Source organism: Rhipicephalus sanguineus, chromosome 5, assembly GCF_013339695.2.
Source record: "Rhipicephalus sanguineus isolate Rsan-2018 chromosome 5, BIME_Rsan_1.4, whole genome shotgun sequence".
NCBI lineage: Eukaryota > Metazoa > Arthropoda > Arachnida > Ixodida > Ixodidae > Rhipicephalus > Rhipicephalus sanguineus.
This window is the reverse complement of record NC_051180.1, coordinates 49363367-49381370: the sequence shown is the minus strand read 5'-3', so window position 1 is coordinate 49381370 and position 18004 is coordinate 49363367. Positions and strand designations below refer to the sequence as shown.

Genomic DNA, 18004 nt, shown 5'->3' with positions numbered 1-18004 from the left:
TTGTAGCTAGCTCCTGTAGGCTCGCTAGCTTTTTTGCGCCTTCGACAACGTCACGAGAACGCGCCAAGTGATGTGATGATGATATAAGCTCGCATAGGCGCGCCATGACACGGATGACAGCGGCACATGAAGGCACCAAACTATACCCTCGGTGATCGGTTCCGGCGGCGCACCGGAGCCCATCGAGGAGGCCGTGCACCAAACACCGCTTGGGAGCGGTTTCGGCGCAATAATGCATTTTGGAGCAGGATGGCACAGCAGAAGAGCATTGGCGCAGCGCGGCGCAAATGGCGCAGAGCTTCCACCCCTGCGTATGTCTGGTGCGCCAGCGCGCCTGCAAACATCGCTTCATCGGGTCGCGACAAGCTTATCCGTAAGCCCATTCCACAGCCTGTCGCGCGCATGCGCCACTTTTCTACTTTTACTTGCTTGTCTAACGACTTTCGAACGGCGTCGTAGGCTATAAAAACCCGACCGAATCCCTAAACCAAAGCGAGCGACGACTGCGGTACGGAAGTTGGGCGTCCCTGCTTTCCTATTTTCTGCCCTTGTTCGTCTCTTCTCACACACAACGGGAAAACTTTTTGTCATTTGCCCTCTTCCTTAGTAAGGCAACGCCGACGGCCTGACGCTCCGCTGAAGTCTACATTAACCGACAAACACGCTACTTAGCGAATAAAAGTCAAACGAAAAGAAACGACGACAATCGATCAAGCATGGGCTCACGCTGCAGAACCAGGCCACAGTGTGACCCCCCCCCCCCCCTACCTGCTTCATTCCCTCTCTCTTATGCACCTCTCCCCATCGTCCTTCGCTATCGGCGGCCCCAGATCGGACATGTGCGGCTCTAATTGAACGGTTCCGGGAGGGCCATGTTCCCTGCAGCATCGTAAACGGGAAGGCGCGGTGTCCCGTCCCGCGCTCTTCCCGAGTGCTGTGTATATACGCTCGCAAACACGGACAGATGCTCAAACGCGCGGGCACTGGCAAAGCAAACTGTCGTTTTGGGCCGGAGCAGCACACAAGCTCATACGCACTCGCGATCGCACAGAGACAAGCGCAACATACGACGACGACATACGGTATACTTCTCGCAAGCGCACGAAACAGACACCCGATACGCCAAGCGCAGACGGTATGAAGAACGTATGCAAACGCGAACGCTTTATGTTTGCACGCTCTGCTTTCAGTGTAGTATCTACAATGGCGGAGAAATCAGGAAGTCACGAAAAGAAAGAAAGAAAGAAAGAAAGAAAGAAAGAAAGAAAGAAAGAAAGAAAGAAAGAAAGAAAGAAAGAAAGAAAGAAAGAAAGAAAGAAAGAAAGAAAGAAAGAAAGAAAGAAAGAAAGAAAGAAAGAAAGAAAGAAAGAAAGGCAATAGAGTCTTTTAGCAAGTTACGGAAATACGGTACGCAAATACGGTAAGGCAGTACGGTAGCGTTCCTCCTTTACCGCTGGTTCTGCTTTGGCCGCTCAACGACCGGGAAAGGAGGAGCGGTACCGTACTGCCTTACCGTATTTGCGTACCGTATTTCCGTAACTTGCTAAAAGACTGTATTAATACGAAGGGTAAACATATTCGGGCCGCCGGAGCGGGACGCGCTCCCCTCTAAAGAACGGGCGGCTCCGTTTGCTAGGGTTTTCACGTGAGACCGGCGGTCAGGAAATGATAAAACGGGTCTAGCGGTGCTGAAACACCCGCGATAAAAGAAGCAGAAAGGACGTTAAGCGTTGAGATAAAACAGCTTGCCCGAAATGAGGGCGCGCCACTACAGGAGCGAGAAACGCAGCAGCGATTTGCTGGGCTGTGTAGTGTACTTACACCCGCGCGCAAAAGTGTACGGTCCACGGGAGCGCGTGACGAAATTTCCGTCTGCGCTATGTAGTGGCAAGCAGTCTGCTGTCGAGAGCATTGCATTGGCCGCGCATTCCGCAGACCAATGCTCTCGACAGCAGACGGCCAGCCACTAGACGGCGCAAACAGCTATTTCGCCACGCGGCTTTCGTGGTCTGCATGCTTTTGCCCACGGGTGTACATTGTAGCTCCGTGTGTACCCCTGCCACGCAATATCGACTGTCAAAGACACCCAGAGATCGGCGTTTTAATTTACGCTGACAGCTACTGATACCTGATGCGATACCGTGAGACATCGCACAAGGCGGTGCGAGCCTTTCGTTATTTTCTTATACTTGCATAAGACGGCCACTGAGCGATGCTTAGCTGATCAACACAATGTCATGGGTTCGATTACCTGCTGTGGCAGCAGCCCTTCTGCGGAGGTGGAACTGAAAAGCCGTGCTTCGGGTTCAAGTTGAAAAGAAATCCGTCCTTTGGCATTAAACTCGTGTATCCGCGCCAGACTATCCTATATACGATAGCGCCTGTGCGCGTTCCTGGAAGGTGAAGTTCTATCAAGCACACAATAAATCGCACGTTATTATTTGCTTCAATCGGTGCTCCACTTGTAGTTTTCCTCACTAAAGCACGTATGCGTTCAACAGCTCCACCAATCAGTCAACCATTGTACTAATCAGCGAGTCAATCGATCAAGCAAGTGTGGTTTAACCCAATCAGCCCAATGGTCTACGTCTGTATTCAGTTGTTGAACAAAGTGTTCCTTAGCTAATAATGCAAAACAACTTTCAATAAGGACATTGAACTGAACATTTACGAAAAAAGGAATTAGAGTGAGGAGTGTAGTACCGTTTCCGGATAAATTTTTAGAAACAGCCCTGTGGGAGGAATATTTTCATACATCGCATAGATGGGACCTAATGCAACTACGATGCTGCGGAAGTTGTGCACGTGTCTTGTGCGATTGCAGCAGATATTCATCACACACACAATTTCTAAAGGCCACATACCGTTTGTACCACGACTGTATTGCCTACAAGTGCAAGGCGTCCATACCGAGCCTTGAAGCACTGCTTGCGTACTGCGTGCAACTAAAGAGCTTGTGAAAACTGCGGGCTTTAAATAGGCTTAAAATCGGTTACAATGTGCGCACGTCTCCAGCTGCATGTGAAGTTTTTGTATTTTTCTAGTTACTGCGCAACACCATATATTGTTTTCTGTACTTTGACTGCTCTCGCCCATGCATTTAATTATGTGCATTCCAATGTTTATACCGTATCGCACGGACAGGCACAGGACCTGTCCCAACTTCCATGCTCGAGATTTTTTTTTACTGGCAAAATTAATATTTGGCAATATCGCTTCTAGGGACAGCTGCGCGAGTTATTTTTATGCACGTAAACTCTACTGGTGTTTACCAAACTCAGTCCACGTTTTGGAACGTCCTTGTTGTAGACGAGAGGGGCGAAGTTGGTTTATAGAAGCAACTGGTTTCAGCGGGAACTTGACACAAGGACGAAAGAAGAAAAGCACTGCGTGAGGGTCTTCTTTTGTTCTTGTGTCAAGTTCTAGCTGCAACCAGTTGCTTGTTGTGGTTGCGGAGTACGCGCGGGAAGTATCGGCTGTCGATCTTCACGCTCTTGTCTTGCTTTTCTTTTTGTCTGTTTCAGATCATAATACGTTACTTCGAACCTACCACGACGACCTGTTTATTAGAACCTTGGTTCCGCGAAATAGGATTCATCGTCCTCTACGGCGCGCTTTTATTGAAGATTTACAGGTGAGTGCAACTTCACTGCCTCTACGCGTTCGCATAACAAATGCTGCGGCTATACGATTCCGGCAGCTGGCTCATGTCTCTAGAGCAAACTCCAAAACAAACCGCCCACAATTCTCAGTAGGCATCAACTCGCCAGGAAAAACGGTTGCCGAGGTTAACGAAATATTCGTGGCTCAAGCTGAGAATCAAAGAAAGAACAAGCTTATATAAGACAGGATAGGACGCCAGGTCCCAGTTCCACACGCTAACTGAGGCCTTATATTTCATTTTCAAGTACTTATTTCCTTATTTAACCCCCGAACAACGACATTTACCTCTCCTAATCACGTGACTTACCTTGATAACAAACACATTTTATCTTTTATATATCAGTGCGCACTGGTGCACAAATACGGGGAACAACGTTACTGATTCATTTCATGGGAGAATGATGTGTGTGTGCGTGTGTGTGTGTGTATGTTTGTAGGTGGGGGGTGGGGTGTATTGTATTGATCAAGATGAGTTTTTCAGGAGCACCGCAGTCGATTCTCCATAACGTAAAACAGAACACACCATACACCGTACCGTAGAATCATAAAAACTGCGTGTTTCCCTATCGAAGAAACGGAAAGGCCCGTCGACCGGCGTTATATGGCTATTATGAATGTACAGCCGACGTCTACTCTTAGGGACGTTAACATCTCGCTTTTGTCTTAGCTTTAAGTACTACTCTCTTTGCCTGGACCTTTGCTGCGAGACTGAGTGACAAAACCATTGGGGCTTAACACTATATATAACTAGGGGTGTGCGAATATTCGAAAATTTCGAATAACGAATCGAATAGCATTCTATTCGATTCGGTACTCGAATCGAATAGTACATACTCGAAATACCGAATATTTTTTTAATAGTTTTCGAATAATTAGCGCCGACGGGAGAACCCCAGAACAATTATACTTTGGAATAGTTAAAGGCCATTTTTCTTCTTTTAATCACTAAATTAGCAGTATGCATGCAGCCCAAGCTTTTACGAAACTACCGACGCTATATTGATTACCGGATGAAGGCGTTTTTTTTTTTTTATGAAAGCTCCATACTCGCTCAGTTTTTACTATGCTGCCTCTGCATCGCATTAATCAGTTCCTGTCGTCATCTTGTAAGAACTGAAGGTGCACCTGCATTCAGCTTCATGAATAGCAATAGATGCAAGGGTTGTCTTTGCGTAAATTGTTCTTGCAGATACAGCTTTCAACACCGACGTCTACATGCCTTCAGTGCTGAGGACCAGGTTGCGATGGCAGGTTTATGTGTTTCATTACCGCCTTAGCTGTATGCGTAGTCTTCGGTTCAAAATTGTTTAGATTTTATGTCTCAGTTTTATTTAAAAGCAGGCGGCAAAGCATCTGCAGTCACTGCTTTATTTCAACCTACAGTACGAAAATATTTCGAAGGTTGTGGCCGCTGCTGTATACGAGCTTACCTCAGATTTTATAACTGCGGTCTTTTGAGTCTGTTAAAAGTAAGCGCAACGCTCTTTGGTGAAAGTTCGTGAATATTTCTTTCAAAAAAAAAAAGAAAAAAAAGCGCTGCGGAGTTCTAGGACCGTTATGAGAATGGTTGTCTTACTATTCGAAAACTATTCGAAAAGTATTCGATTAGTATTCGTATTCGATTCGTATTCGATTCGGTTCCAAAATTCACTATTCGCACACCCCTATATATAACGCTATCGATGCAGGATCCTTGCGGAGTTCCGGACGCGGAAGGCGCACCGCGTTTGTGTCCGGGACAAGGACCTGCTCAAGTACCTGCTGGGGCTGGTGCTGGTCGTGGCCGGCTACATGTCGGCCTGGACGGCCGTGGTCATGGACAACTGGGAGAAGGGCCACAGCATCCTGCAGGTGGCCCGCGCCTCCGGGCACCGCTCCGCGCTACGCTTCCTCGTCTGCCGCGCGCTCTGGTGGGACTACGTCACCGAGTTTGGTACGTTGCGTCCCGCGCGTCACTCTGACCTTCCCTTTCAGTAACCCGGCTGGCCTCGAACGCGGCGCTCAGATTCGAAAGTATTCCGTGTTTCAGAGTTGCAGTGTCGCGCTAAAGCTTCATTTCGAGGCGTGGCACGACGTTCGTCCACCGTCTGTTCTGGATCACAAAGCATTAGGACGCGCCTTGACTTAAATGTCCGAAAGAGCGGAGAAAACGGAAGTTGTTTCACGATCAGTGCTTGCTAAAACGTCAGAAGCGATCGAATGCGTCACCAGACACGACATGAGCCCGCGAACTGGAGACCCCGTAAAAATCTAAGCACTCCGAACCGCCAGAGAAGGTAGAGACTGCAAGGACACGTGTGTAAGGCGCAGTTTCGCTAAATGCCCATGATCGAATAAGCTGTTCCATGATAGGGATTATACGAAGCAGTACAGCTTCAAACATGGCCAAGCTGCACTGTCTTCCAAATACGCAACAGCGCCGTAACGTCACGCAACCCGGCTGAGTGAGCTAACAATTAATTGATGACCGGATTAAACCTTCCCTGCCAAAAGACCGCATGTGGCATGCAGGGCATCGCGGTCAACGTCCGTCTAAATAGCAAAAGTTTTTCTCACCGCTTCGTATGCGAATGTGGAGGTCTTGAAATCGATGTTCCATCACGCCCGCCTTTTGGCATCTAATTTAGCACAGTACTTGTTTAATCCCGTACAAGGGTACCGCACGTGATGCGCTCATCGAAAGTACGCACACATTGCCGGGCATAGCACGAACTATGCCTCAATTTCGATTGTAGCCTCCAGGCGCGTCATCAGTTTAGCTCCCCGCTCTTACTTAATACCGCCACCTGGACTCCTACGATATAGCTCCACTTCAGGCGAGCAAACACCGCCGACCTGGCTTCCACTGGCTGTGATTACACTTAGCCCCATTCCATTCGCGTATCGACTGTTTTTTTTTTTTTTTCTCCGGCACGGCTTTCTTTGGCGAGCTGCGCTCTTTGCTTCCCGTAGCACCCTGTATACAGTCTGCGGTAAAACGTAGCGTAAAGAAAGAACAAGCAATTTGTCAGTCTGTTGATCCTCCCGATCGACTTTCGAAGGGCGGACGGAGAGTAGTGCTCGACCGCGTGCCGTATGCAAATTTGACGACGAAGGAGTTGCTCGTCCGACTCAGCAGCAAGGGCACCGCGCGGTTGTGCTCTCAAGAGAGGAAGAAAGACGGCACTCCGAGCTCCTTCTCGCAGGATGAAGCACAGCGCTTGGAGCACAATTTAATTACGCGTCCCACAATATTGTGATTGGCGACGGTGGCCTTCGGCTGAATAGTGTTTTTCTTTTATTCGCATTACGGCCGCCGCAGTATGCACATACGTCGCGGCTCCGTTGTCATGCGCTGCTCCCATTTACAATTCACGCTTTCTTTTCGGGCCCACAAAGCCGCTCCGTAACAAGTGTTTTTTTTTATATATTTCTCATTCCGGCTGGCTTTTTTTATTAGTGCATTCGTCGCGCAGCACAACTACAAGTGTCCGCGGCGGCACCAGTTGTCGATCTGAAAATCCTATTGTGATCTGATCACGAGCACGAAAATAAAATGTTTAGACGGCGTAAAAGAAACATTATAGATTCGCCCAAATATTATAATAATTGTTGGGGTTTAGCGTCCCAAAACCACGATATGATAATGAGGGACGCCGTAGTGGAGGGCTCCGGAAATTTCGACCACCTGGGGTTTTTTAATGTGCACCTAAATCTAAGTACACGGGCCTCTAGCATTTCGCCTTCGTCGAAATATAAATAATGTAATAATATAAATATAATGTTGACTAAATTATGCCCATTACAACTGTGCTGTATGTGCTACGCGAACTAACAAGTGCACTTCCTTTTGTGTTAATTTCTCTCTTCGCAGGGGAAGCTCTGTTCATGCTTTTGGGCATCTACTTAGCCTATTGTATACGTAATGCCAAAGTTGAGTACTACACAGAAAAATGGACTCTCTGCTGCTCTGTTTACATCGAAACCTTGTTCTCCCTTAGTATGTACATAATTCGGTGAGTATTACTGTTTCACTATACTTTTGCATGCCACTGATGAACCATTGCGCAAACAGCGCTCGTCCTGTGCGGCGCCGAACGTCCCTCTTTGCTAGAGTTACTGTATATGCTGCCTTTATGTAGCAGAGTTGCGCGTAGATCTGGCTAGCAACCACGGCTATGCGGCGAAACCGCACTCCATTTTTGCAGGAGACAGGCTTACCGTGTCGCCGATCGACATGTTTGGCATGTCGAAGACCGGTGATTAACTCGACTGTCGATGACTATTGCCAATCCACTTCGCTGCAACGGTGGCGTCGAGAATTACAAAAACTGGCCCGAGCGGCAGCTTTTCCGCAACGCATGGCTGCTAGCGACGTTTGCAAGACAGACGCGCAACTCTGCTACCTAAAGGTAGCATATACAGTAACCCTACTCCTTACAAGATCACTGGCAGTTATCGCTGCGCTAAAGCGCACAAGAGCGAGTGGATCGAGTTTCAGAGATCTAAGTGCGCTGACGTACGACCTCACGTAACATGAGAGGCGTGTTGCGTTCGTGCCTGTTCACATGTAGGCCTACCAGTGTAACTGCAGTGACTAGCGCTCTTTCTGAACGCGACTACACGTTACGCCTCCCGCCTGATGGCACGCAATATCCACCCGTTCTTCTGTTAGCGTACGCTGCTTTAAAAAGCCTAAGCGCTGTAGTCTGAGGATTCTCATCTCTATAGCGTCTGATTACATACACGATATACCGAAGAAGAGCGATAAGACCAGCTGCCGCTAACGCCTGTCACCCTCTTGAATGTCCATGAGTGAAGAGCTTACCAGCGCTCTGCAGCAGTGCCAAAAAAGCAGCAAGAGGCGAGCTCTCGCATTACCGCATTTCATCCCTTGCGCGCCACACACCGAACTACACAGCACGCAAAATGAAAACAGACCGAATCAGGCACGCGTGCCGAAGTGTGTCTGTATCCGGAACATAACGGCGCGGCTTTTTGGAAGCGCCTCACAGTGCAGTCGTATATAAACGCAGCGTCCATACAGTTTGCCATCGATACCAGACGGGTAGTCCTACATAGCGTAAATACACGCGCTGCGAACGAGTTATAGCAACGCGCGAGGAATGCTGCGATGCGCTTACACTATAGCTCCATGGCTGCCGCTCGTCTGGGTAGCTGCGTAGCGAATGGACACGCCAGCAGTCGCGTTACGAAATGACACGTGTCGAGTCGACACGAACTTCCAGAACTCGGGTAATATTCGCGCAGTCAGAGGTGGGTGTGACGTGAGACAAATGCCCATTGTACGCACAGCCCTGTCAAGCGTTGTCGTGCGAAATAGAAGCGGAAGATGGTGCAACTATCTCGGAACACGCACGGACGACGCGCAGTGCGTGCGTGCGTGCATATATATATATATATATATATATATATATATATATATATACACATGCAGGCACGCACGATATGTGATTCGATATATACGGGTTCGACTGTATTACGAATATCGGTCGCAGTTATGATGCCGTCAGAAACTTCAAAACCGTGGTAAGCTTTTCATAGTAATAAACAGCGCGAAAAAAAATTAGAGACAAAAAGGAAGAACAACACTCGCGCTCGTCCCGTGTTGTTGTTCTCTTTTTTCTCCAGTTTTTTCGCGCTGTTTATGACTATGACAGAAGCTTCTATCGACAAAAGCAATTCTTCTGATACTAGAGGCTGATCGCTAGAGTTTAACTGAGCGCCGAACGCCTGCACGTGCTTGCTTACGTTGCGTTACGCGCTGGCTCCACTTTTATGTGTTTGTTCCATTTCATTTAGCGCGCCTGTGTTCTCGTGCTTTGAAACGTTTTGTAAAGGAAGCGTTGAACTCACCAGGTTCCCCCTCCCCCCTCCATTTTTTTCCCCGCCTCCACAGGCACGCATTGGCGGCTGTTCTCGAGCCTGACCATGTGTTTCTGCTATACTTCATTCGCTGCCATTGTACTGTCACCGTCATCCTGTTCCTCGTATTCGCCCCCAAGGTGAGTGCTCAAACTGAAGCAAACAAGAGTGCGCGCCATGACACAACCTTCTCATAGCGGAGAGCTGAGCCGTGAAAATGACAGGCGTAACATTACCGGACAACGGAACAGAGCGCAGTGGGTCAGGGAACAAATGGGTGTGAAGGCAATCTTAGTCCAAATCAAGAAGAAATGTGCATAGACAGCGTCAGCAGCGAGAAGGCAAGACAACCACTGGTCACTAAGAGTAACAGATTAGATTCCAAGAGACCGGCAAGCGCGCGAGGGGGAGGCAGAAGTTTAGGTGGGCAGACGAGATTAAAGGGACACTAAAGAGCAAAACGATTTTTCTCGCATTAGTAAAGTAGCCTTCCACGACACCAAAAACACCACGCTTTCTGCGCTAAGACGCTTAATAAGCGAGGAAACGCGCAAAAAGAAAATACAGGTGGCGACGCCACCTTGGAATTCCCGCACCATTTGCTGTGACGTCACATATTTTTGACGGCGCCTGCTTGGGCCTGCGTAGTTCCTAACCGGTTAAATCGAACTACATTGTCCTCTGAGGGGGCCAGAGACTTGACATAGCGAGTTTGTGGAAATTTCGTCGAGCCAGTGGCGCCAAAATACGCTAAATGCTCTTTGAAGTCTTCTACGTCACGAATTACGAAGTTCGGCGCGAAATTTAAAAATGAAACTTTGAACTTGGTTTTCTCCTCTAATAATAAACCTATGATGGTGAAATAAACTACACAAGAGTTCTCCGAGCACACTTTATCAATCTAAACCAATTCATTGTTTCTCTTTAGTGTCCCTTTAAGAAGTTCGCGGGGATAACGTGGTCGCAGCAAGCATAGGACCGGGTTGATTGGCAAAACATATGGGAGAGCCTTTGCCCTGCAGTGGGCGCAGTAAGGCTGACGATGACGATGATGATTTTTAGGACGAGTCGTGAACTTCAATATTCGGGTGAATTCCTCGCATACGGCATCAAGGGTAAAAGAAAAGGGGAGACAAAAAGAGGGGGGAGGGCTCAGTACGATAGGTTTGAACCTTCTGGATAAAATGGAGGTAAGCAGATTGAAGCGAGCGCCGTGTAAATCACACGCACTGCAAGAAGGTAAGCTAGGAACCATCAGTGCCAGCCTTCACCCCCCCCTCCCCCCCTCCATCACATCACCCCGCACATGTACGGACTCGCGTAGGAACGATTAAAAAAAAACGCTACTCGATCTCGCTGCGCCACTTTCGTTTCCATTATAGAGATCTTCGAAAGCTCGTTCACTAACCGGTAGACAGAAAAAAATTCGGTGATAGAGAAAAAAGAAGATATAAAGAAGGAATGCGTTAGTGCCTGTCTCTGGCGACGACCTGTTAATGATCCCGGTTAATGCAATGCAAATCCGTTCCCTGAGATCCAATCGAGTTTGTGCGGAAGACACGCCCGGAAATTCCGCGCAGGAGTTCCATCATTACTAACAGCGCTGATCGAACTTTCGCCTCTCCTGAACAGGTCTTTGTGACTCTGCTTTACTCGGCACTGCTGTCCCTAATTTCACTGTTCTACGTTTTGCCGCGTCACGTTTCCTCAATTACGATTACTTACGAAAACGTAAAACGGGAGGAACCCGGAAAAATAAAAAGCACTCAACTTAAGTACCGTTTTGTTTTTAAGTAAACTGGGGCCAGAACTATGCTGGAAAGAACTGGAGCTTCAGTCAATTTGGCTCCCACTTTGTAAGTAGATTTAATAGTGAGAAACTGATCTTCAAGTCCAATTGGTTCACCTTCTATTCATTAAAAAACGAAAACAAACAAGTGAAGAGTTAAGTAACTTCGCGGAAAAGACCGTGTTTCTGTAGAGACGTGCCTGTGGCAGATTAATTGTTCAGCGCGTACGCGGCTGCAGTAAGCTTCATATGCGCAGGCAAGTTAATGGCGAATTCGGTGATGGTATTGCGGTTGGAATGTAAACAATACGCCGAATCGAGTGAAAATAGTTTTCACGCTATCATAAAAGAACGCTTTTATTGACGACTACGGTTCATCGAAAGAAGTTAAGTCCAAGAAAAGCTTGCGTGCAAACATAGTATATGCGTGAATATCAGAACGCCTTTGTTAATACTTGCGACAAATAGAGTTCTACAAAAAAATAAGGGAGCACATATGAGACGTTGTTACGCTATTAACAGACAGTAGTGCTCAAGTGAATATCGATACAGGCTCTTGACTGATACACTGAATAAAAGCGTCGTCTTTCTTATGGTTCTCTTTTTTTTTTACTCCAGCTCTCGGTTATTTTTTTTATTTCATTTTTTTACGCACACGTTTCCGTTTTTGCCCGATAATGCGCGATTCTAATCGTGCGAAAATCTAGCAGCGCAACATTGGCCTCTGCCTAGGGCTCCTATTAGAGCTGTGCACGGGCCGTATTTCCGAGCCCGAGCCCGGCCCGGGCCCGCTGACTTTGTCGAAGGCCCGCCCGAGCCCGACGGCAAAGGGCTGCGAGCCCACCCGGCCCGGCCCGACGTACGAAAAGACAATCCCGGGCCCGGCCCGGCCCGACTTTTCGAAAGTTCGCTGCGATAACAAAACATTGTTTTCCGGTAATTTGGCATTTTATTGAGCATATCAAATGTGATCAAACGACACACGACGAACTGTCTCTTACAAAGATTACAAATTGTCGTGCAAAAACAGCAAGCAGTCCGACGATTTAGGCTTCAACGAAGTGCAGCGCTTTTGCCCATGCAAGCGTCAGCTTGCACGAAGGTGATCTACGTCGGATCGCTCGTCGCTGTCGCGTGCATTTTCACTCATATGGAATTTGGCCTTAAATCTAACGCGAACAGTCGCGTGGCGCCGTCACTAGCTCAGGCTGTGTTACTTATCTGTTTGTCGGAGTGCAACAGAGGCAGTGCTTTACCTGCTCTGCTCACCTTTTGTTTAAAGTAGCGAATTGAAAGGAAAAGCGGCAAAGGGCGATCACGGAAAAGGCGCTGTATGCGTGCTGGAAAACAATTCCCGCTCATTCTCTATATTTCGGGCTTGAGTCGGGCTTTGCGCCGGGCCCGAGCTCGGCCCGATAAAACTCCAAGCAGCCCGAACACGGCCCGGGCCCGAGGTGAAAATACGTCGGCCCGCCCGAGCCCGGCCCGCGGGCCGGGTCGGGCTTGGGCTTTCGGGCTACCCGGAGCCCGTGCACACCTCTAGCTCCTATTATCACGAGCATTTAAAGCAGGAGCTATGCGGTGAGTGTTAACGTCAAGATTGCTATCGGTCCGACAATACTGAAAGTTGGAGCGCACTATGACCAAGCGATTTTGTATCCCTCAACGCATACGACGTCCTCAGCGAGATTTCTTATTTTCCAACTAGAACGGTAAATGTTTACCGATCACAAAAAAAAAAGCCGCAGTTCTAAACAGTTCACAGATACGCTCGCGGCGTTGTCTAAGTCATGGCAAGTGAACCATCTATTTTCCCTGCTGCTGTCGTCGCAGTTATGGTACCACCATCGGCCTCCAAACTTGGCAACAGAGCATCGCAGTCGTCATTTTTCATCGTATGAAATTCCGGATCCGCATCCAGAGAATCTGAAACTCCACGAAGCCGTTCTTTCCAACGGAGAGGTGGACATTGCAGACATAAACCTGGCAGACATGGATCCGGAAGACATAAGGGTAAGTCTGAGCAGCTGGCAAAAAATTTCCACGGCCCGCTTACCTCTCCTGATTAGATAAGATCGCTCGGCGAGTCGCTGCATGACGAGCAGATACGCCAAAACAGCCGGAAACATGCATTCTAAAAGCACTAGTTCTACAAAAGCTTCGTAGACCGAAGTAGAAAAACAAGACACTGAAAGTGTCGATAAAATGGTTTATTATGAAATGGAAGTGGGGCGAGGCGACCACGGCATACACGGAGTGCGCACAAATCAAGCCCGAAGCATCGGGACTTCACATGCTGATAATGCAACGTGCAACAGACTGATAATTCGCTTTTCAATCGTGCGCTCTGCCTCACCATCCGCAACTATCAACACTACGTAGCCCCGATGCTCTTTCAGTCGATAAAGTGTCTAAGGTTGACGACTCTTACGACTAGATCTTCAGGCTAGATGCACACCATGTAATCGTATGAAGTTGTGCAATCTTTTCTCGAGTGTAAACGCTGTTCTTAGGGACCGGGGCAACAATGAAATGCCTGGTCAAACACCAGGATATAATCATTTAGTCTCGTTATGGCACTTAAGCGAAGGCAGCACAGACTACATAGTCTTTGGGCCAACGCAGCTTATGTAGGCAGTCACGTTCAGGCAGAACTCGGTTCACTTGCCTCTCGGCCACCGAGGGGCTTGTTATTAAATGGCATCGCAATGTAAACCCGGCTCTTGTTTCACTCTCAGGCTGAGCTTCGGCGCGTGTACACCCAACTGCAAGTGCTGCGGAACAAGACGATGCGCAAGGACAACCCGCACATCTCGAAGCGCCGCGGTGGCCGCAAGGTGACGCACCGGCGGTTCTCGCTGCAGCCCTTCCACCACAAGCACAAGCACGCGCACGCGGCGCACTCTGCGGCGCACGAGCAAGAGACCACCGAGGTCTCCAAGACGCCCGAGGACTCGACGGCCAGCGGAGAGGGCGGGCCCGTGCCCGACGGACCGTCCGTCACGAGCGTCTCGGGCATCGGCCGGCCCCTGCAGTTCGACGACGCAGCCGCTCCCTCGACGCCCGTCACCCCGTCCCGGAGGTCCTAGGACGCCGAAACAAAACAACGAGACGCAGGTACGTATCTCCAATCCATTCCTCGAGCCTTCTAAGTCATTTTACAGCATATTCCTTCCTTGCTTGGAATGCGTAGCAGCAGGCCCGTAGCCACGAATTTTTTTCGGTGGGGGAGAGGAGGGGGTGGGGCACTGTCTGAAAGCCTTGACTACTTGAGAAAAACACCTATTTTCATCATTTATTTTTGGTAAAACCACGTACTTCACCAAAATTTCGGGGGAGGGGGGGCTAGGGCATTCCTCCCCCCCTGGCTACGGGCCTGCGTAGTAGGTGGTATAACGTTCGTAGACCGCTTCGCGCTGTTTAGAATTGTCCTTTTGAGTATACATATTCAGAGTAAAAGAAACAGTTAGAATAAGGGAAATGCATGCACGGAGATTAAGACGCTCGCAGTATCTGTGGTCGGGTGCAGCTTTAGAAGGCAGCACCATTTCCTCCTCGAAGGCGGATATGAGCCTGCACCGACTGGCGCGCACTCTAGATTGACGTCATGAACCAGAGTCACTCCGCCATCGGAATACGTGGCTTAGAACATGAACGAGACTATTTCTTTAAAAGCGGAGGCAATCAGCTGCCGCTAGGTCGTCTGGGCGCGGCCTCGTCTGCCTTCCTAAGCGCACAACCATTAGTGAGTCTACAGATGATGTAAGAAATAAAAGAAAACGCAGAACGTGCAGTCTTCCGCATAAGTTTTTGTTCGAAGGCGGTGCTTGATCTTTGGAGGCGGTGCGTGACTAACAATTCCGGTCGGTCGTCCACGTTTGAATTTTCTGGGCACGAAATGGTCGCAGCTTGTAAACCAGCAAAACAACATGTACATAAGTGGTCTGTAGCAGGCTTACGAATGGCTTGTGTATTGACAACGTGTGCCTGAAAAAAAAAATGGTCGCGACCATCCATTTGTTCCCGGCGCACCGTCTTATTTATTCTTTTATAATCGCAGGCAAGGGGACCAAGGGAGCGTGCCAAAACATCTAGGACCACAGCAAACCAGCAACGCGCGACGGCCGGCGCAGTCTCTTCGCTATCCTTCCCGGCATACACCGCGGGAAGTCCCGGGGTGGTGGCGGATCCCCGGAAACTGAAAAGAACTACACTTACCTCCTCTAAAGATGCGCAGAAAGAGGACAAGCTGTTACAGAATATCGAAGCGAGAGCAATGCGCCAACGGCCCAGTAGCGCGTCCGCTGCTACACGCACTCCACAGACACTCTATACACACTAATGGGTGCGTTCCGATTCTGCCGGCCTGACTGAAGGTGCTAGAATCAGCTATCAAACGAAGATACGGCTTGTTCTAAGCGGCGGAAATTCTCGAAAGTGCTTTCTCGCTCCGAAGTTCTGTGTCACGCACCAAGTGAGGTTCGTGCTCTTTCACCAGCCAGGGGTCGGTGATGTGCAGAGTTCTTTCCATACTGCCGTGATGTCTTCCTTCTCTTAAAGATTGTCGCCAATATCATCGTCTAGACGACGGAAAAAGACCACTCACTTGATTTGTTCAGCCTTTCACTATAGTGTACGATACCCTTACAGCGTATCTGTCTGACTCGGATCTCGGGATTTATTCGCGTGCGTCGACAGAGAAATTGCACGAGTTCAAGCGCAAAAAAAGTTTGCTCATTAAGATAGCGCATCTAATATTAGATGACTTTGCACAGTTCCTTTAAGTCGTTGGCTAATTAAGAAATAAAGGCTGCATATTCCCGACGAAAGTGCTAATTTTGGCTGAAGGTTGTCGACATTATCTCCGCATAAATCAGCCAATATATTAAATGTTTCATCCTAAAACCAGGACCGCAAAGACACGCGTATAACACTATCTCTCTGCTCGATGGCCATCATCAGTGTTGCCGTTAGAATTTAGTTCGTCTGGAGTGTCCACCAAATTCCCTATCCGGCTAAGTGACCTACTGCTTACATTTTCTTAAATGTCTTGTCGCCCCATGCCCTCCGGATTGACAGCGCATTGGCCTGCACGTGAATATTCCAACTCCTCGGTGCCTCTGACGTGCACTGTCGTCAGATGGGCCACCAAGTTCACTGGTACTATGAATGCACGCCGTCTGTAAAACGGAATACAAAGGAATCGTTTTGGAATAAGTTTGCGGCGCTGTGACGTCACGCGACCAGAAACGCTTCGTGGCTGGTCCGTGGGAGCGTTGTTGACGGGAACGCAGTCGGCATCGAGGCGTAATTCCTACATTTTAAGGGTTGCACAAACTCACCGCTTTTAAGGGTTGCACAAACTCACTGCAGACGTTGATACTTCAATGGGTCTCGATGACGAGCCAAGTGAATGAGCAATGCCGTTATTTTGGCGGTTCTCTTAGCACTGCCCCGTAACGCTTGCGCACATACAAGTAGGTAGCCCAATTCCACGCACAGGCTTTTCATTGGCCAGCAGAGACGAATCGGAACGCACCCACGCACTCTATCAGACGCCCAGTCCTCCTCTCTTCATAGAAATAGCCGCCATCATGTTAGGGACGGAGGTGATCGTTCCATCGCACCTTTTGGTAAACACTCGGCTTCTTGTCACTATTCGACCGCTGCCACACCATATTTCTCTTTGCGCGCTATAACTTGGACTCACGTGCGCGCATCTCGTCTGTCGCATACGAGCTTTTGTTTTTGTTATTCTTGAAGGCGGTCAGATAGGAAAATGAAAGCAATGGTTAGAGACCAAAGGATATCTATACACATGTACTTGGATGAACCGTAATGTACAGTTTCGTATTGAGCATGAATTTTACGACGCAGGCGCGACTTCGTGGACTCGCGGGAGCTTCAGAAGAGCTTAACATTGCTAGCGCGAAACGGTGCAAGACAGCAAGCGTTCAGACTGTGTTTGAATTGAATTTGGGAAACCGCAATAATGGCGCTGATAGCTCGCCACGGAAGCGGCAATGACGTCACTACAGTCACGCACCACAAGCGGTCTGCAAGAGCACGCTCGATACGGCCAGTTAAGTCGTCGTCAGAATAAAAGCACCCCTCAGATTCGTATAAATTTGTTTGTTGTTTAAAGAGTTAGAAACTCGAGGCAGCGTTTGATGGATTAGCGCACTGCTCTAGTCACCATTAGTACACATCCGCTGCTGGCTGAGGTCACGTGAGTCAAGCATGGAATACCAGCCTTCATAAAAAAATTTGGCGAGAATTTGAGCATTGTTTCAGTGCTCTAACAAGCGACAGCTATCTCAGAAACTTGTCAAGCAGCCATCGCCTTCAAGAGCGTAGTCGGCAGCAAAACCACTTGCAACATCGGGACATTCGTCATTGTTCAACATGAAAGCACTCGTGGAAAGAGACAATGTGGTTGTTATCGATAAATCTGTAGGTTCATAAATCTGTAGGTTGTAAGCACGCTCAATAACTTACTAACTACGCTATCAATTTCACTGTAACCATGAGACACAAGTACTCATTCTCATCGTCATCGGCAATACTTCCCGACCACCATTCTACCAGTACTGCCGCTACGACCCTATGATGTTGTAAACGTTGGATGGCGAATACTTGTGAGAGCCATTCCAACTTCCAGTGAGGACGCGATTGTGTCATTGCCGT

General features: G+C 48.6%; 1 protein-coding gene across 2 annotated transcripts in view; it reads left to right on the top strand.

The window, feature by feature from the left end:
- Positions 1 to 16346, top strand: part of LOC119393603 (probable G-protein coupled receptor 158) — a 67094-nt gene extending 50748 nt beyond the window's left edge. The window contains exons 4-10 of one of the 2 annotated variants that reach the window (XM_049416294.1): positions 3525 to 3634; positions 5352 to 5596; positions 7517 to 7658; positions 9563 to 9668; positions 13151 to 13330; positions 14056 to 14434; positions 15383 to 16346. In XM_049416294.1, the coding sequence (XP_049272251.1) occupies positions 3525 to 3634; positions 5352 to 5596; positions 7517 to 7658; positions 9563 to 9668; positions 13151 to 13330; positions 14056 to 14406 (1134 nt within the window). In that variant the 3' untranslated portion in view covers positions 14407 to 14434; positions 15383 to 16346. Of the gene's footprint in view, positions 1 to 3524; positions 3635 to 5351; positions 5597 to 7516; positions 7659 to 9562; positions 9669 to 13150; positions 13331 to 14055; positions 14435 to 15377 lie in introns of both variants that reach the window. The other variant, XM_037660712.2, reaches the window with a different exon arrangement.
- The last annotated feature ends 1658 nt before the right edge of the window (positions 16347 to 18004 follow it).